The sequence below is a fragment of the Calidris pugnax genome, unplaced genomic scaffold (genome assembly GCF_001431845.1).
Source record: "Calidris pugnax isolate Ruff unplaced genomic scaffold, ASM143184v1 scaffold146, whole genome shotgun sequence".
NCBI classification, from domain to species: domain Eukaryota; kingdom Metazoa; phylum Chordata; class Aves; order Charadriiformes; family Scolopacidae; genus Calidris; species Calidris pugnax.
In genome coordinates, this window is record NW_015090869.1 from 56,921 (window position 1) to 69,416 (window position 12,496).

General features: G+C 40.6%; 1 protein-coding gene across 1 annotated transcript; it reads right to left on the minus strand.

Annotated features, from left to right (window-relative positions):
• Positions 1 to 10,086: 10,086 nt before the first annotated feature.
• Positions 10,087 to 11,025, minus strand: LOC106890084 (olfactory receptor 10A4-like). The gene has a single exon (XM_014945667.1). The coding sequence runs from the start codon at positions 11,023 to 11,025 to the stop codon at positions 10,087 to 10,089; it is 939 nt and encodes a 312-aa protein (XP_014801153.1).
• Positions 11,026 to 12,496: the final 1,471 nt, after the last annotated feature.

Consider the following 12,496-nt stretch of genomic DNA (forward strand, 5'->3'; position numbering starts at 1 on the left):
CCTGAAAGGAGGGTGTAGAGAGGTGGGGGTCGGTCTCTTTTCTCAAGTCACAGGCGACAGGACAAGAGGAAATGGCCTCAAGTTGCACCAGGGTAGATTCAGGCTGGATATTAGGAAAAATTTTTTCACTGAAAGGGTTATCAGACATTGGAATGGGCTGCCCAGGGAGGTGGTTGAGGCACCATCCCTGGAGGTGTTCAAAAGATGGGTTGATGTAGTGCTGGGAGGTATGGTTTAGTGATGATGCTCCTTGTTTGTTGTGTGGGTGACTATTTTTGTCAGTTAGGTTGACGGTTGGACAAGATGATCTTTAAGGTCCCTTCCAACCTAGAAGATTCTGTGATTCTGTGATTCTGTGAAATTTTTCAATAGAAAGTGAGTATTCAAAACACATGTAATTAATACAAACTCTCAAAGACATATAGCTCATCCAAGGCAAGCTGTGGTTTCTATACACAATGTTATAATTTAAGGTTATCCAATGATTTTGAACAATTTTAACCTTTTTATTTTCAGTGGAAGACAGTAGGTCATAGCATGTTTCCGGTCATGTAAGGAGTTGCTTGGCTTTCCACTTACTTGTTGCTCTGCACCATATTAGATGTCTGGCTGTTTTCCCCCAGGTCATGGGGTCTGCAAAAGAGTTATGAAATCAAATTCTTAAGAAGGTGAAGTAAGCCCAGAAGTCCTAGTTAAACATTTCCATGCTGACTGCTCTGGAATTCAAAAGGAAAACTGATGTATCATAGGACCACGTGCCAGAATGCTGAACATCAGCAGAAGTACACCTGGATAATGGGGAGGTCCACAAGGAAAATGAATGCCAAGAAATCTTCTAAATTTCTCTGAAGCTTCAATAGAAGCTGGTTCCAGTTCAGGAAAAGACACAGAGAGATGTAGATAATGTAGAGAATTTGGAATTATCTATGTTAATGTAGAAATCCTGTCTGGTAGTCAGAAGCTTGAAATTAAGGAATTGGTATTAGTCAAATGATACATTTTCTTACCTAAATTAGAACCTGAATAATAATAGAAATGACTGGAAAGCATCTGTAGATAAATGGTTAGATACATACCTGCCTTTCTGAATATATGTATGGGACAGAGCTTTTCAGTATTTTGGTGTATAATGTGATTCTACATTTTTTTAAGAAATACTGAAGCAAAGAGTAGTGAATGAATTTCAATAACATGATCTGTGAGCAATGACTCACCTAGTTAAATAAATCCTTCATAGATTGTTTTAATGAAAAAGTGAAAGGTTATTCAATTGGAAGTATTTCCACTATATTTTTTAATTATTAAACTGCCTTGTAACAGCAACATTCACTTCATATTTACATCTTTTTCATTTATAAGGAGATATGTTTAGTAAAATCCTGCTTCTTATAGTGTGAAGACGTTTTCTATAAAGAAAAGAATAAAATAAAAGTATACTTTTCTTCAGAGAGAAACTAGCATAGAAAAGAAATACAACTACAAATGGAGATTATCACTAGTAGTATCCTTTTAGAAAAAAAGATAAACTTATAAAATTTAGTTAGGAAAGAATAATTTATTGAAAAAAAATTAAATAACAAAAATAATCTGAAAATGTTTTGAAACATTTCCATTTTCTTGAATATTTAAAACTCGACTGTGTCCCCTAACAGCTTTCTGCATATCCCCAGCCTACTTGCTGGGAAGTGGTGTGAGAAGCAGAAAAGGCCTTGATTTTGTGTAAGCACTGCTCAGCAATAAATAAAACATCCCTGAGTTATCATTTTATTATTATTTTAGCACAAATCCAAAACATAGTCCTACACTAGCTACTATGGAGAAATTAACTCTACCCCAGCCAAAACTGGCACACACTAGCCAACTTATCAATAATATAATAACAGACATATTCATGTTTGATTACATATATGTATACGTCTGTCCATAATATTACCAGTATGTCCTGGTTTGAGGTAAAACAGAACTAATTTTCTGTTCAGTAATTTTACTTTTTGAGCTGGGCCTCTTCTAACTAACTAAACTCTGAAATTAACAGCATATTGTTCAGAAACTGTGAAACCGCTCAAAAGGAAGCAGTCTTCGAGAAATAAGGAGTTAAAATGTAAGCTGGGTTCCTTCTTTAAATCCCCTATCTCCTAACAAGGTCGACAATACTGTTTTGCTGCTTCAAGACATCATTGTGCTGGTCTCAGGACTACTCCCTACATTCCTGCATCCTCTCTTGTCATAGCTCTAAGTAGTTGCAGGCCCCGTTTGTGGTCAGTTAGGCTACATTTGCTAGATCTTACCAAATCATGAAGGTAATAAATTGTTTGAGAGAACAGAACAAGTTGATAGGAAAGAACACCAGAACATGAAGTAGTAGCTTCAGCAATTTTAGGATGAACCAAGGTCACTCTGACCTTGCCAAGTACACCAAGAAGCTACCCAAATTAGGAAGAGTTCAGAAGTTTAATCCGAGGAAGACTCACAAGACGATCCCCCACCCTGATGAAGGCACCGGAACTCCCACCAGACGACTCCCCAAAATGGAAGACTCCAAGGAATGGTATGCAGAGAGGCCCCTGCTTATACTTATTGCTATAACAACCAAGGTCAGGTAAATTTGTTATTTGCCCCGTTGGAGGGTCGGAAGCGGAAAAGCGTAGAGGGGTCCCACCTGTAGGGAGGAACGGACAGGACAGGTGACACAAAACTGACCAACAGGGTATTCCATCCCATCCGCATCACGCTCAGTATAAAAGCTGAGGGATCAAAGGGTCAACTCTCTTCCTTCAATGGCCGACGTCCAAGGAGGACGCTGTCTGTTCATCTGCCTTTGATCCTGATCCGAACGTTCCTGACTCCAGATCTGGAATCCGGCTCCGTCCATCACCGAGGTCCAGCCTGGGACTTTCCCCTGCGCCGGCTGGTGATGTGATCATCATCCTGGGAGCTTGATATGGTTTTGTATATACTGTATACATATTTTATTTTATTTTATTTTATTTTATTTTATTTTATTTTCCCTTTTCTTCTTCTTATTATTATTTCATTATTTATGTATATTTTCATTAAAGTAGCTTAATTTTTTCCTAAATTCATAATATATTTTTCTCCCTCTTCCTCTCCTCTCTTTTCCTTAGCGGGGGGAGGGAGGAGCCATCTGTCGTTCTGGTAGGTCAATTCAGTCAAAACCATGACACGGTACTAAGTGCTTCAAATGGTTCTCAGAATGGGGACAAACCATCCCAGACAAACTCAACTGACCCCAGAAGGGGGGCCAGAAAGCGGACCAATAAAATCACAGAATCTCACTTAAAAGATGACCCAAGTCATGCCATTTTGAGTCAGCCAGGGGACCCTGGCAATATTTCAATTACTTTTCTCGTTCTCATAAAAAGTTTATGCAGGGACTTTAACCCCTTTATGAGTGGGAAAGGGAAAAGTACATGCAGCACGGGAAGTTCTCAAAAAGAGGAACACACCATTTGGGGTAAAAAACCAAGCCATTTGTATATTACAGACACATGGTGGGGTGTAGGACATCAGCACTTTGAGCAGTCAATGGATGCTGTAGATTTCTATTTTTCTAATCATTTTTTTAAATGATGAGAACTTCAGTTGTCTCAGAGTAAATTTTATTTTTCCAGACTCTTTTCCAGTTCTTGCAGTTAGAACAGCCAATAGCTGTTACTGATTCTTACTTTCTCAGGATGTTTTCCCCTGTTTCCAGATTATTTTTCACCTTCTCAGATGATAATTTCCTGTTACAGCTCCTTCTTTTTGTGCTTATTGGTGGTATTTCAGGAGGTCTCCAGCTTCTAGGTACCGAGCTGCACTTCAAAGAGGCCACCTCCACTTCTCAAGCATGCTTCTGGTTCCCAGATCTAGTTCCCACACACAGTTCCCAGGCTGGCAGACATTTTCTCTGGCAGTATTTTTCCCCTTACAACTAGGTCACCTTTATGGCTACTCACATCAAGATCACTTCCCACCTGCATGATTCTGTGATTTTAAATAAGGAGAGAAGAGAAACGTATAGAAATGTTTCAGGAATGAGTCCTATGATCTGCTTCAAAGTCTATTTCAAGATGTGGCAAGACAGTCCTTAAAGAAGTTTGTTGTTGTATTTTATCCTCAAGTGACTAATGGATATCTAGTTGAATAAGACAAATGTTACAGTCTGTATTATAAAGAAACATAATCTTATCATGGACTACATCTGTGTACAGATGTGTACAGATGTGTACAGATGTAGTACATCTGTGTACAAATGTAGTCCAGAAAATAGTATGAAAATCCTGTTGTAGTATTGATGTTAATGAACACAAAAGCTTTTATTTACTGCTCTACTACAGGTGTCTGCACTCAAAAGCCACTTTTCACCCTAAACTTTACAATGAATTCTCTGGTAACACAGAATGTGAATGGATGACAAGTCCAGATGACAGCAAGTATAGAACATGACTTATGAAAGAAAATTTAACTATGACACTCAAAAGAACTCCTGGGCTTCCATATTATCTTTCTCACCTGTATCCTTCAAAATGTGAAATATTTCAACCGAATGTACTCCCAGCTAATGAGACTTATGAGCTAATGAGCATTTTATGCTCAGCAAAGCAATTCTAACCTTCAATGGACAGCAAGAATTCCATCAAACCAGAAAAGAGGGATAAACAGGAATAAAACATTTGTCAGAAGAGCCAGGACCACCTTTGGTCAAAGGTTTCCCTGAAAATTAAGAAGAGATGTTATATGCACCTATTGCTAACTGAATAAGAACACTTAAACTTATGTTAGTTTTTTGAATATATTTTATTTAGTTTTCTCTCTGCCTCTAGATGTTCAGCTAAAATGACATCATCTTCTCATTTCTCTATATGTCTACTTAAAAAGAAGCTTAAAATATTTAATAAAAATTGAAAAAAAAATAAGAGATATAAAAGACATGAAATTCTGAAAAAATTGAAAAAATTTATGTAGGAGCAGTGAAAAAATACAAAATCTGTCATTGTTCAATGTGTCCTGGATCTCTTTTGCTTCTCATTTATTCCAGACTATGACCATGTGTCTACCGCCCCTCATCCCCCACCAGCCTGGTCTTTTCCCATAACCTTGCTCAGGCAATAACTCTCAGTGTAGTTGTCATGAATGTATTTGGTCAAAGAGGATTTGTGGGTGACAGATAACAACAAAACAGCCAAGGGATAATTTATGGCACTTATGTTTGTGCCCACAAACTAATGTGCCTACCTAAGTTTGCTCACAGTTCTGGTCAATGTCCAACTCAAGCCAAATGTGAAATAAGCTAACATCTACAGTAGGTATGCAGATATGATATGAGTCAATCATTTTACCCCCACAAATAGTGAACAGCCGAAGAGCCCTTTGAGCTCGCCTGCTCTCCTGAATGGCACGAGGTTGCATGCCAGCATTTTCCCTTGAGTAGGGACACCTGTCATGATTACTCCTCCTCCTCGAGGCTGAGAGATTCCTTGCTGTAACATATTCCCTGTAATCGATTAATCATAGAACACTTATAATAATAGCATGCTGGACTTCAAAATCGTAGCTAAGTGATACAAAGGATTAATTGTGCATATATAATTCTCTGGTCATAAACCTTGGACCAAGTCTGGAACTAGAACTGGACCCCGCTGCACCTAGACTCCTCCCTAAGAAGGAATTCAGAAAGCAAGGGGGGCCTTTCTGAACCTCATGACTCAACAGTTTTGTCAGACCCTGTCCTCTATGCAGTAAATAACCAAGTGTACCTTGCCATCAAATCTTGTTAAAACATTGTTGCATTTGCTATCATAGTTTGTTAAATCGTTGCTTTATGTCAATAAATATATTGCTGCTTCTCCCCTACGAATGAAGCACATCACCCCATACACAACACAGACACACCTCATCCAAATCTTCATTCACTTTTTCATTTTCTGAAGTGCCCTCTGTAAGGAAATATGGAAGGATAGTGTCTGTTCTTTTAAGAGTATCTGTTCAAAGCAGACATAAACACAAACATATAGAGACAAACCTGACCACCACATGATAAAGAAGGTCATGATGAGAATAAATGCAGGCAGTCCCACTGATTAGTAGGTATGTGTGAGCATTAAAATGTTTCTTTTTCGGTCAGATGATCTGATTATGGACCTTCCCAAATTAGGATGTTAATAAAAGACAGGGAGAAAACCACAAAGAATTATAAAACCTGACTAATGGCTGGAGGTTGGGCCACGGTGCCAGGTGGACAGAGGGGCTGTGCCCGTGGTTGGGGGGTCTGCAAATGTGTGTGATTGTATAGTGGGTTGACCTTTGCTAGATGCCAGATGCCCACCAAGCTACTTCCCCTCAGCAGCAGGACAGGAGAAGAGAAAATGAAATGGAAAAGAACTCACAGGTCAAGATAAGAGCAGTTTAATAAAGAAAAAAGTAAAGGCCATGGACAGAAGCAAAGGAAAAGAAAAGATTTGTTCTCTACTTCCCATGAGCAGGTGATGTCCAGCCACTTCCTAGGAAGTAGGGCTTCATTACACATCGCGGTTGCTCTGGAAGACAAATGTCATAATAATGAATGACCCCCTTTCCCCCTGTCCTCCTCCTTTCTCTTACATTTTGTCTCTGAATGGATGTCATATGGTTTGGAATAGCCCTTTGGTCAGTTTGGGTCAGCTGTCCTGGCCATGTTCCCTCCCTCCACAGCCTACTGGTCTTTAGGGGTGAGGGGGAGCCATGTCGGAGAGACAGTCTTGATGTTATGCAAACACAGCTCAGAAGCAGTGAAAACAGTGGTGTGTTATCAACACCTTTCTAGCTATCATTCAAAGCACAATAAGAGGCATGAAGAATTTGAGATAAGGGTAGTAATTGACAGAGGTAATTGTCAAAATGTGGACTGAACACAGCTAGAGAGCACAGTGGAGAACTTTTGTTGTAATTGTGGTGAAGGGACGAGGGGTGGATTGTGTGTAAATTGTCCACTTTCGTCAGTGTGGTGATTATATTACTTTATTTTGGTGTAGGGAATTCTTTTGATGTAAGTACAGTTCATGAAGATTGTGTGATGAATGTGTATTTTAATGATAGATCTAAAGTATGTGATTCACAGAGGCAAGGGGTGGAATGTATTTGGTTTGTGCGGCAAGGTTTGGTAGTGGGAGGCTACAAAGGTGGCTTCTGTGAGAAGCTGCTAGAAGCTGCCACCATGTTGAATAGAGTCAGTGCTGGCCAATATGGACACACTGCTGGCCAAATCTGAGCCAATCAGTGGTAGAAAGGGAAAAAAACTGCTGTACAACAGCAGCTGGAAGAGAGAGAATATATGAGAGAAACAACTCGGCAGACATCAAGGTCAGTGAAGAAGGAGGTGCTCCAGGTGCTGGAGTACAGATTCCCCTGAATCCCTTGGTGAAGACTGTGGACTATGGTTGTCCCCCTGCAGCCCATGGAGGTCCACTGTGGAGTGGACATGCACCTTCAGCCTATGGAGGACCCCACACTGGAGCAGGCAGACGCACCCAAAACCGGCTGTAACCTGCACCCTGTGGGAAGCTGCACTGGAACAGGTCCTGGCAGGACCTGTCAGCCCAGGGAGAAAAGCCCTTGTTGGAACAGGTTTGTTGGCAGGACCTGCGATCTCGTGGGCCACCTAAGCTGGAGCAGTCTGTTTCCAAAGCACTGCACTCTGTGGTAAGGGTCTGTGCTGGAACAGTTCATGAAGAACTGCAGCCCATGGGAAGGACGCATACTGGAGAAGTTTGTCTCCCATGTGAAGGATCAGACACTGGAGCAAAGAAGTGTGAGGAGGAAGGAGCAGCAGAGACAATGTTAGGAACTTACCACAACCCCCATTCCCTGTCCCCCTGTCCCACTTTGGGGAGAAGATAGAGAAAGTGGGGAGTAAAGTTGAGTCCAGGAAGAAGGGAGGGATGAAGGAAAGGTGTTTGAAGGTTTGGTTTTATTTCTCATTATTCTAGTCCAGTTTCATTTGAACTAAATTAAATTAATTTCCCCAAGTCAAATCTGGTTTACCCATGACGGCAATATATGAGTGATCTCTCCTTGTCCTTATCTTGACCCACGAGGATTCTGTTGTAATTTTATTCCCCTGTCCAGCTGAGGTGGGGGAGTGATAGAGCAGCTTGGTGGGCACCTGGCTTTCAGCCAAAGTCAGCACACCACAGTCCATTTTAGCCTGGAGAACTTAGAGAGTGTTATGTGTGTGTCTGCACTTGTGACCTCCAATCTCTGCCAGCCCCAGAGGAAGAGGAGACATTGCTGTCTGTGCTCGTGTGTGATGTACGTCCTTTATGTGGCTGCTTTTGACAACAGAGCCTTGGCTATGGCAGTCTGTGTGACTGGCCATATCAGCTTCCACGATGTACATGGGTCTCTGGATCTGCCTGTGCATGTCTGTGTGCTTGTGTGGATGTCTGTGTGTGTTTGTGTGTCCCTGTGGGGTAGGTGCTCAGCTTTGCTACTGGTTGAATCTGAGATGGGAAAACGGAGTGTAGGACCACTGCACATTGAGGACCAAGTGATCCACGTAACATCTACCCCAAGGATGCCCAGGTCTATGCTGTCATGCAACGTACAGTTTGGTTGTCAGGTCTGTGTTGTCTGCACAAATTCTCTGGCTGCAGGATAAATTCAGAAGCTTATTGTAGCAGAGGAATCTGCTGGCAGCTCCCACATGGTATCGGTGATTACACCATGTGGATAGTCTTGTCCTTATCTAATAGCACAGCAGGAAGTTCTCATGTGAATATCCTTTCTGTCTGACAGTAGAAATTATGGATAAAATTGTTTTCTTTTTAAAAAATCCTGTGCTAACTGGAATGACCACAATGGAGTAACCCTTCCTTTGACAGGATGCACATGATATGCTGCGTATTGATCAGGGGCCTGGGTTCACAGGTTGTGGTTCCCAGTATCTGAAGTGATGCAGCTTTATCTATATTGTCTTCTCCTCTATAGCATTAGCTCTAATAAACAGCTTTTAAAATTATACTTGACACAGTCTGTGTGTCTGTTTCATTGGGATCATGACAAACTAGCAATTCCTGGTGCAAAATGCTCTCTTATGCTTCTCTCATCTTAATGACTAATTGCACACCCAATGGCTTAGTTAGCAAAGAAAATGAGAAGACTAAAGAGGTAAATCCCATAAATCCTCCAGATGGATACACAACCAGAGTAAGAAAGGACAAATAAATGAAGTTCTAATCTCCCTTTTAAAGTGACAGGTCTCAAACAAACTTCTCTATGACCACCCACTTCCTTAACACTCTGGTAGTTTCTTTCATCCCACAATCAACCTTTTATTTGCACAAAAAGTAACATTGTTTTCATTTGGTCTCAATTCTGAGCTTATTGTTTTGACTTCACACACAAACAATATACAGCAATGGAGTTGTTCAAGTGGCAGTTTGTCTCTTACTACAGCAGAAATCTGTTTCCAACACGTAAACTGTGTTTTCACTTTACCTATTTCACTCCATTCAATACCAGTAGAGAATAAGGGTATCAGCCCAGCTACAGGTCTTTACCTTCAAGATATTTGAAATAAAGCGAATCATTACCCCTTCAGGCCTTCAAACAAACTTTCTTCACAGAATAGAGCTGAAGAGCTCATCTGGGAAATATCTTCAATCAGAACCCAACAGAAGGCTAATGTCTTGGATATTTGTGGCGTGCTTCTCCTTAGGTGCATTGTCCTCTTCTCTGATAACTTCTATCTCTTGTCACAGTGTAATTATTTTTAGATAAACTCCACAGAACTGTTTTCATAGTTTTCAGACAAAACTGCAGGTAAACATATCTGCAAAGTACAGAATTATTTCTGTACGGACAGACAGGACACAAGGGATATGGTAACATGCAATCCACTTGATCTGTATGCCAAATCTAACTTAAAATGACATGGAAAATAATCTGAAAAATAACGCTTAAAAAAAAGAAAGATTAAATTATCTGGAGGATTCACTCAGAACTAAAAACTAGATATGAATTTTAGGTAAGTCATATTGTCCTTGCAGTAATGTACACAATATGAAAACTAGTGCTAGACTGATTTTAATATAATTCATAAGCACATTACATATTTATGTTTTTGGCTATCAGTCTTTTCAAGGCTTGTTTTACCTCTTTATTCCTCAAGCTGTAGATCAAGGGGTTCATCATGGGACACATCAGTGTGTAAGAGAGAGAAAGCAGTTTGTTACTGCTGCTTGAATAAAAAGCTTTGGGTCTCAAGTAGGTCACAATGCCAGATCCATAAAACAGAGTGACCACAACCAGGTGAGAAGAGCAGGTAGAGAACGTTTTTCTCTTGCCCCCAGCTGATGGCATCTTGAAGATGGTGTGGAGAATCTGGATGTATGACACAACTATGAGTAAGAAGGGGACTGTGATGAAAAGGATGGCTATTATGTAGGTAGCAATTTCGTTCTTGTAGGTGTCCGTGCAAGCCAACTTCAGCAGAGGCAGCAGGTCACAGAAGAAGTGATTGATCCTGTTGGGCCCACAATATGGAAGGCTAAAGATGAAAGTTGTCTGCCCTAAGGCCACCAAGATTCCAATAAGCCAAGATACAGCTGAGAGCAGGAAGCACATGTTCCAGCTCATCATGGTTGTGTAGTGCAGGGGATGGCATATGGCCACATATCGATCGTAGGCCATGGCAGCCAGCAGACAACATTCTGTGATTCCTAAGACGGAGAAGGCATACATCTGTGTGGCACAGCCCAGAAAGGATATGCCTTTCCTTTTTCTGAGGAAGTTCACCAGCATCTTGGGGACTGTGGATGTAGTGTAGCCAATCTCCAGGATAGACAAATTCTTGAGGAAAAAATACATGGGGGAGTGAAGGGCAGCATCTACCACAGTGATCACAATGATGAGGATGTTTCCCACCAAAGTACTGAGGTACATGAGCAATACCAGGCAAAAGAGCGAGCCTTGGATCTCTGGAATGCTGGAGAAAGGTAAAAATTGGAAATAGGTCACCCTTGTTTGGTTCCAGCAGCTGTTCATGTCCCTCAGCTTGTTTCTTTAACTGCGCAAATGATTACATATCCATTTTCTAGTTCATCTAGAAAAATGCAAAATAGTAAATTAAATATTTACCTATATTGTTTTTTAATAGGACAAGATACCATAAGAGGAAAAGGTATTTTACTGCTGTGTTTAGGTATTTTCAGTGCTAAAGATTGTTTAGAGGACAGAGGAAAGGTGGTTCCCTTCACATAGCTTTTGATAAGTAAGAACAAGTTTTCCAAATGAATGTACGCCACTTCCAGTCAATGGAAAGGAAGATACGTCTTCTTTATGATGGCAAAATATTTTACTACTCTTACCTTTTAGGAAGAGGATTGTACTCTACTGCTCCAGTCTTTGAAGTGGACTTTTCTTCCATTATCCAGCTGAGATCTGCTACCCTAACACCTGCTACCAACCAAAGAAAGCTTGTCCTTAAAACCCAGAAAAGATTAATTTCTTGATAGAGTGGGTTTTTGGCAATGAGTCCTTCTTGCTGTCCTTCTCTGGGTGGGATTCATTCTAGAAAATAGTTACGTACTGAACACAGAGACTCCATAGTATTGCACAGAAGTACTAAAAAATGCAGATCACTCTCCAGGAAATTACCTTTGTCGCAGGCACTCTTCAAGAAGAGCGGTTCTTTTCAAGAATAAAAAATGTTTTCAAATTTTTTTTCTATTCCAAGAATCCGTTCACTTCATAGATAGATGGGTCTCCCTTAAAGAGAAGCCCTGTGTAGGTGGCAGAAGTGCAGTAACATATTGAAGAAGAGAAGACTGGAGTAAAATAAGATAGCTCACCTGCCATTAGAAGGCGGCTGTGGTTAATACTTTTTGAAAAGCCACATCACAGACCTTGAGTATTTCAATGTGTTTACCTGCCCAGAGGAAAATAGTCTGTTGGGTATTGATTGCTTGCAATTGTAGGAGTTCCTCATTGTTTATTTAAGACAAAACCCTCTCTCTGGTTCTCCTACTGCCATGGATTGGGCCACTTAAACAAATAACAGATGCTGTCTGTTTTCTCTCCCAAGTGAGAGAAGAATAAGAGAAAGAGAAACGTATGAGTTTAAAAGAAACCAAAATACTTTAATGAAATATTAATAGCGAAAAAATAAAAGAGAATAATATTAATAAGAAAATAATGAAATACATACAATATATACAACACTGTATCAAGCTCCCAGGATGACAATCACATCAACAGCAGGCACTGGGAAAGTCCCAAACTGGACTCATCAATGGATGGGAGTTGAACTCAGGAACTGGATTCAGGAACGCAAGGATTGGGATCAAAGGCAGACGAACAGACAGAGTCCTCCTTGGACACCGGCCATTGAAGAAAGATGCTTTCCTTTTATGAAAGGAGAGAGGTTAGAGAAATCATCTGTCGTTCCTTTAATGGCCAGCTGAGCTGAAACCATGACAGATTTATTGGTGGCCAACATGGGGTTGACCGGAGCTCA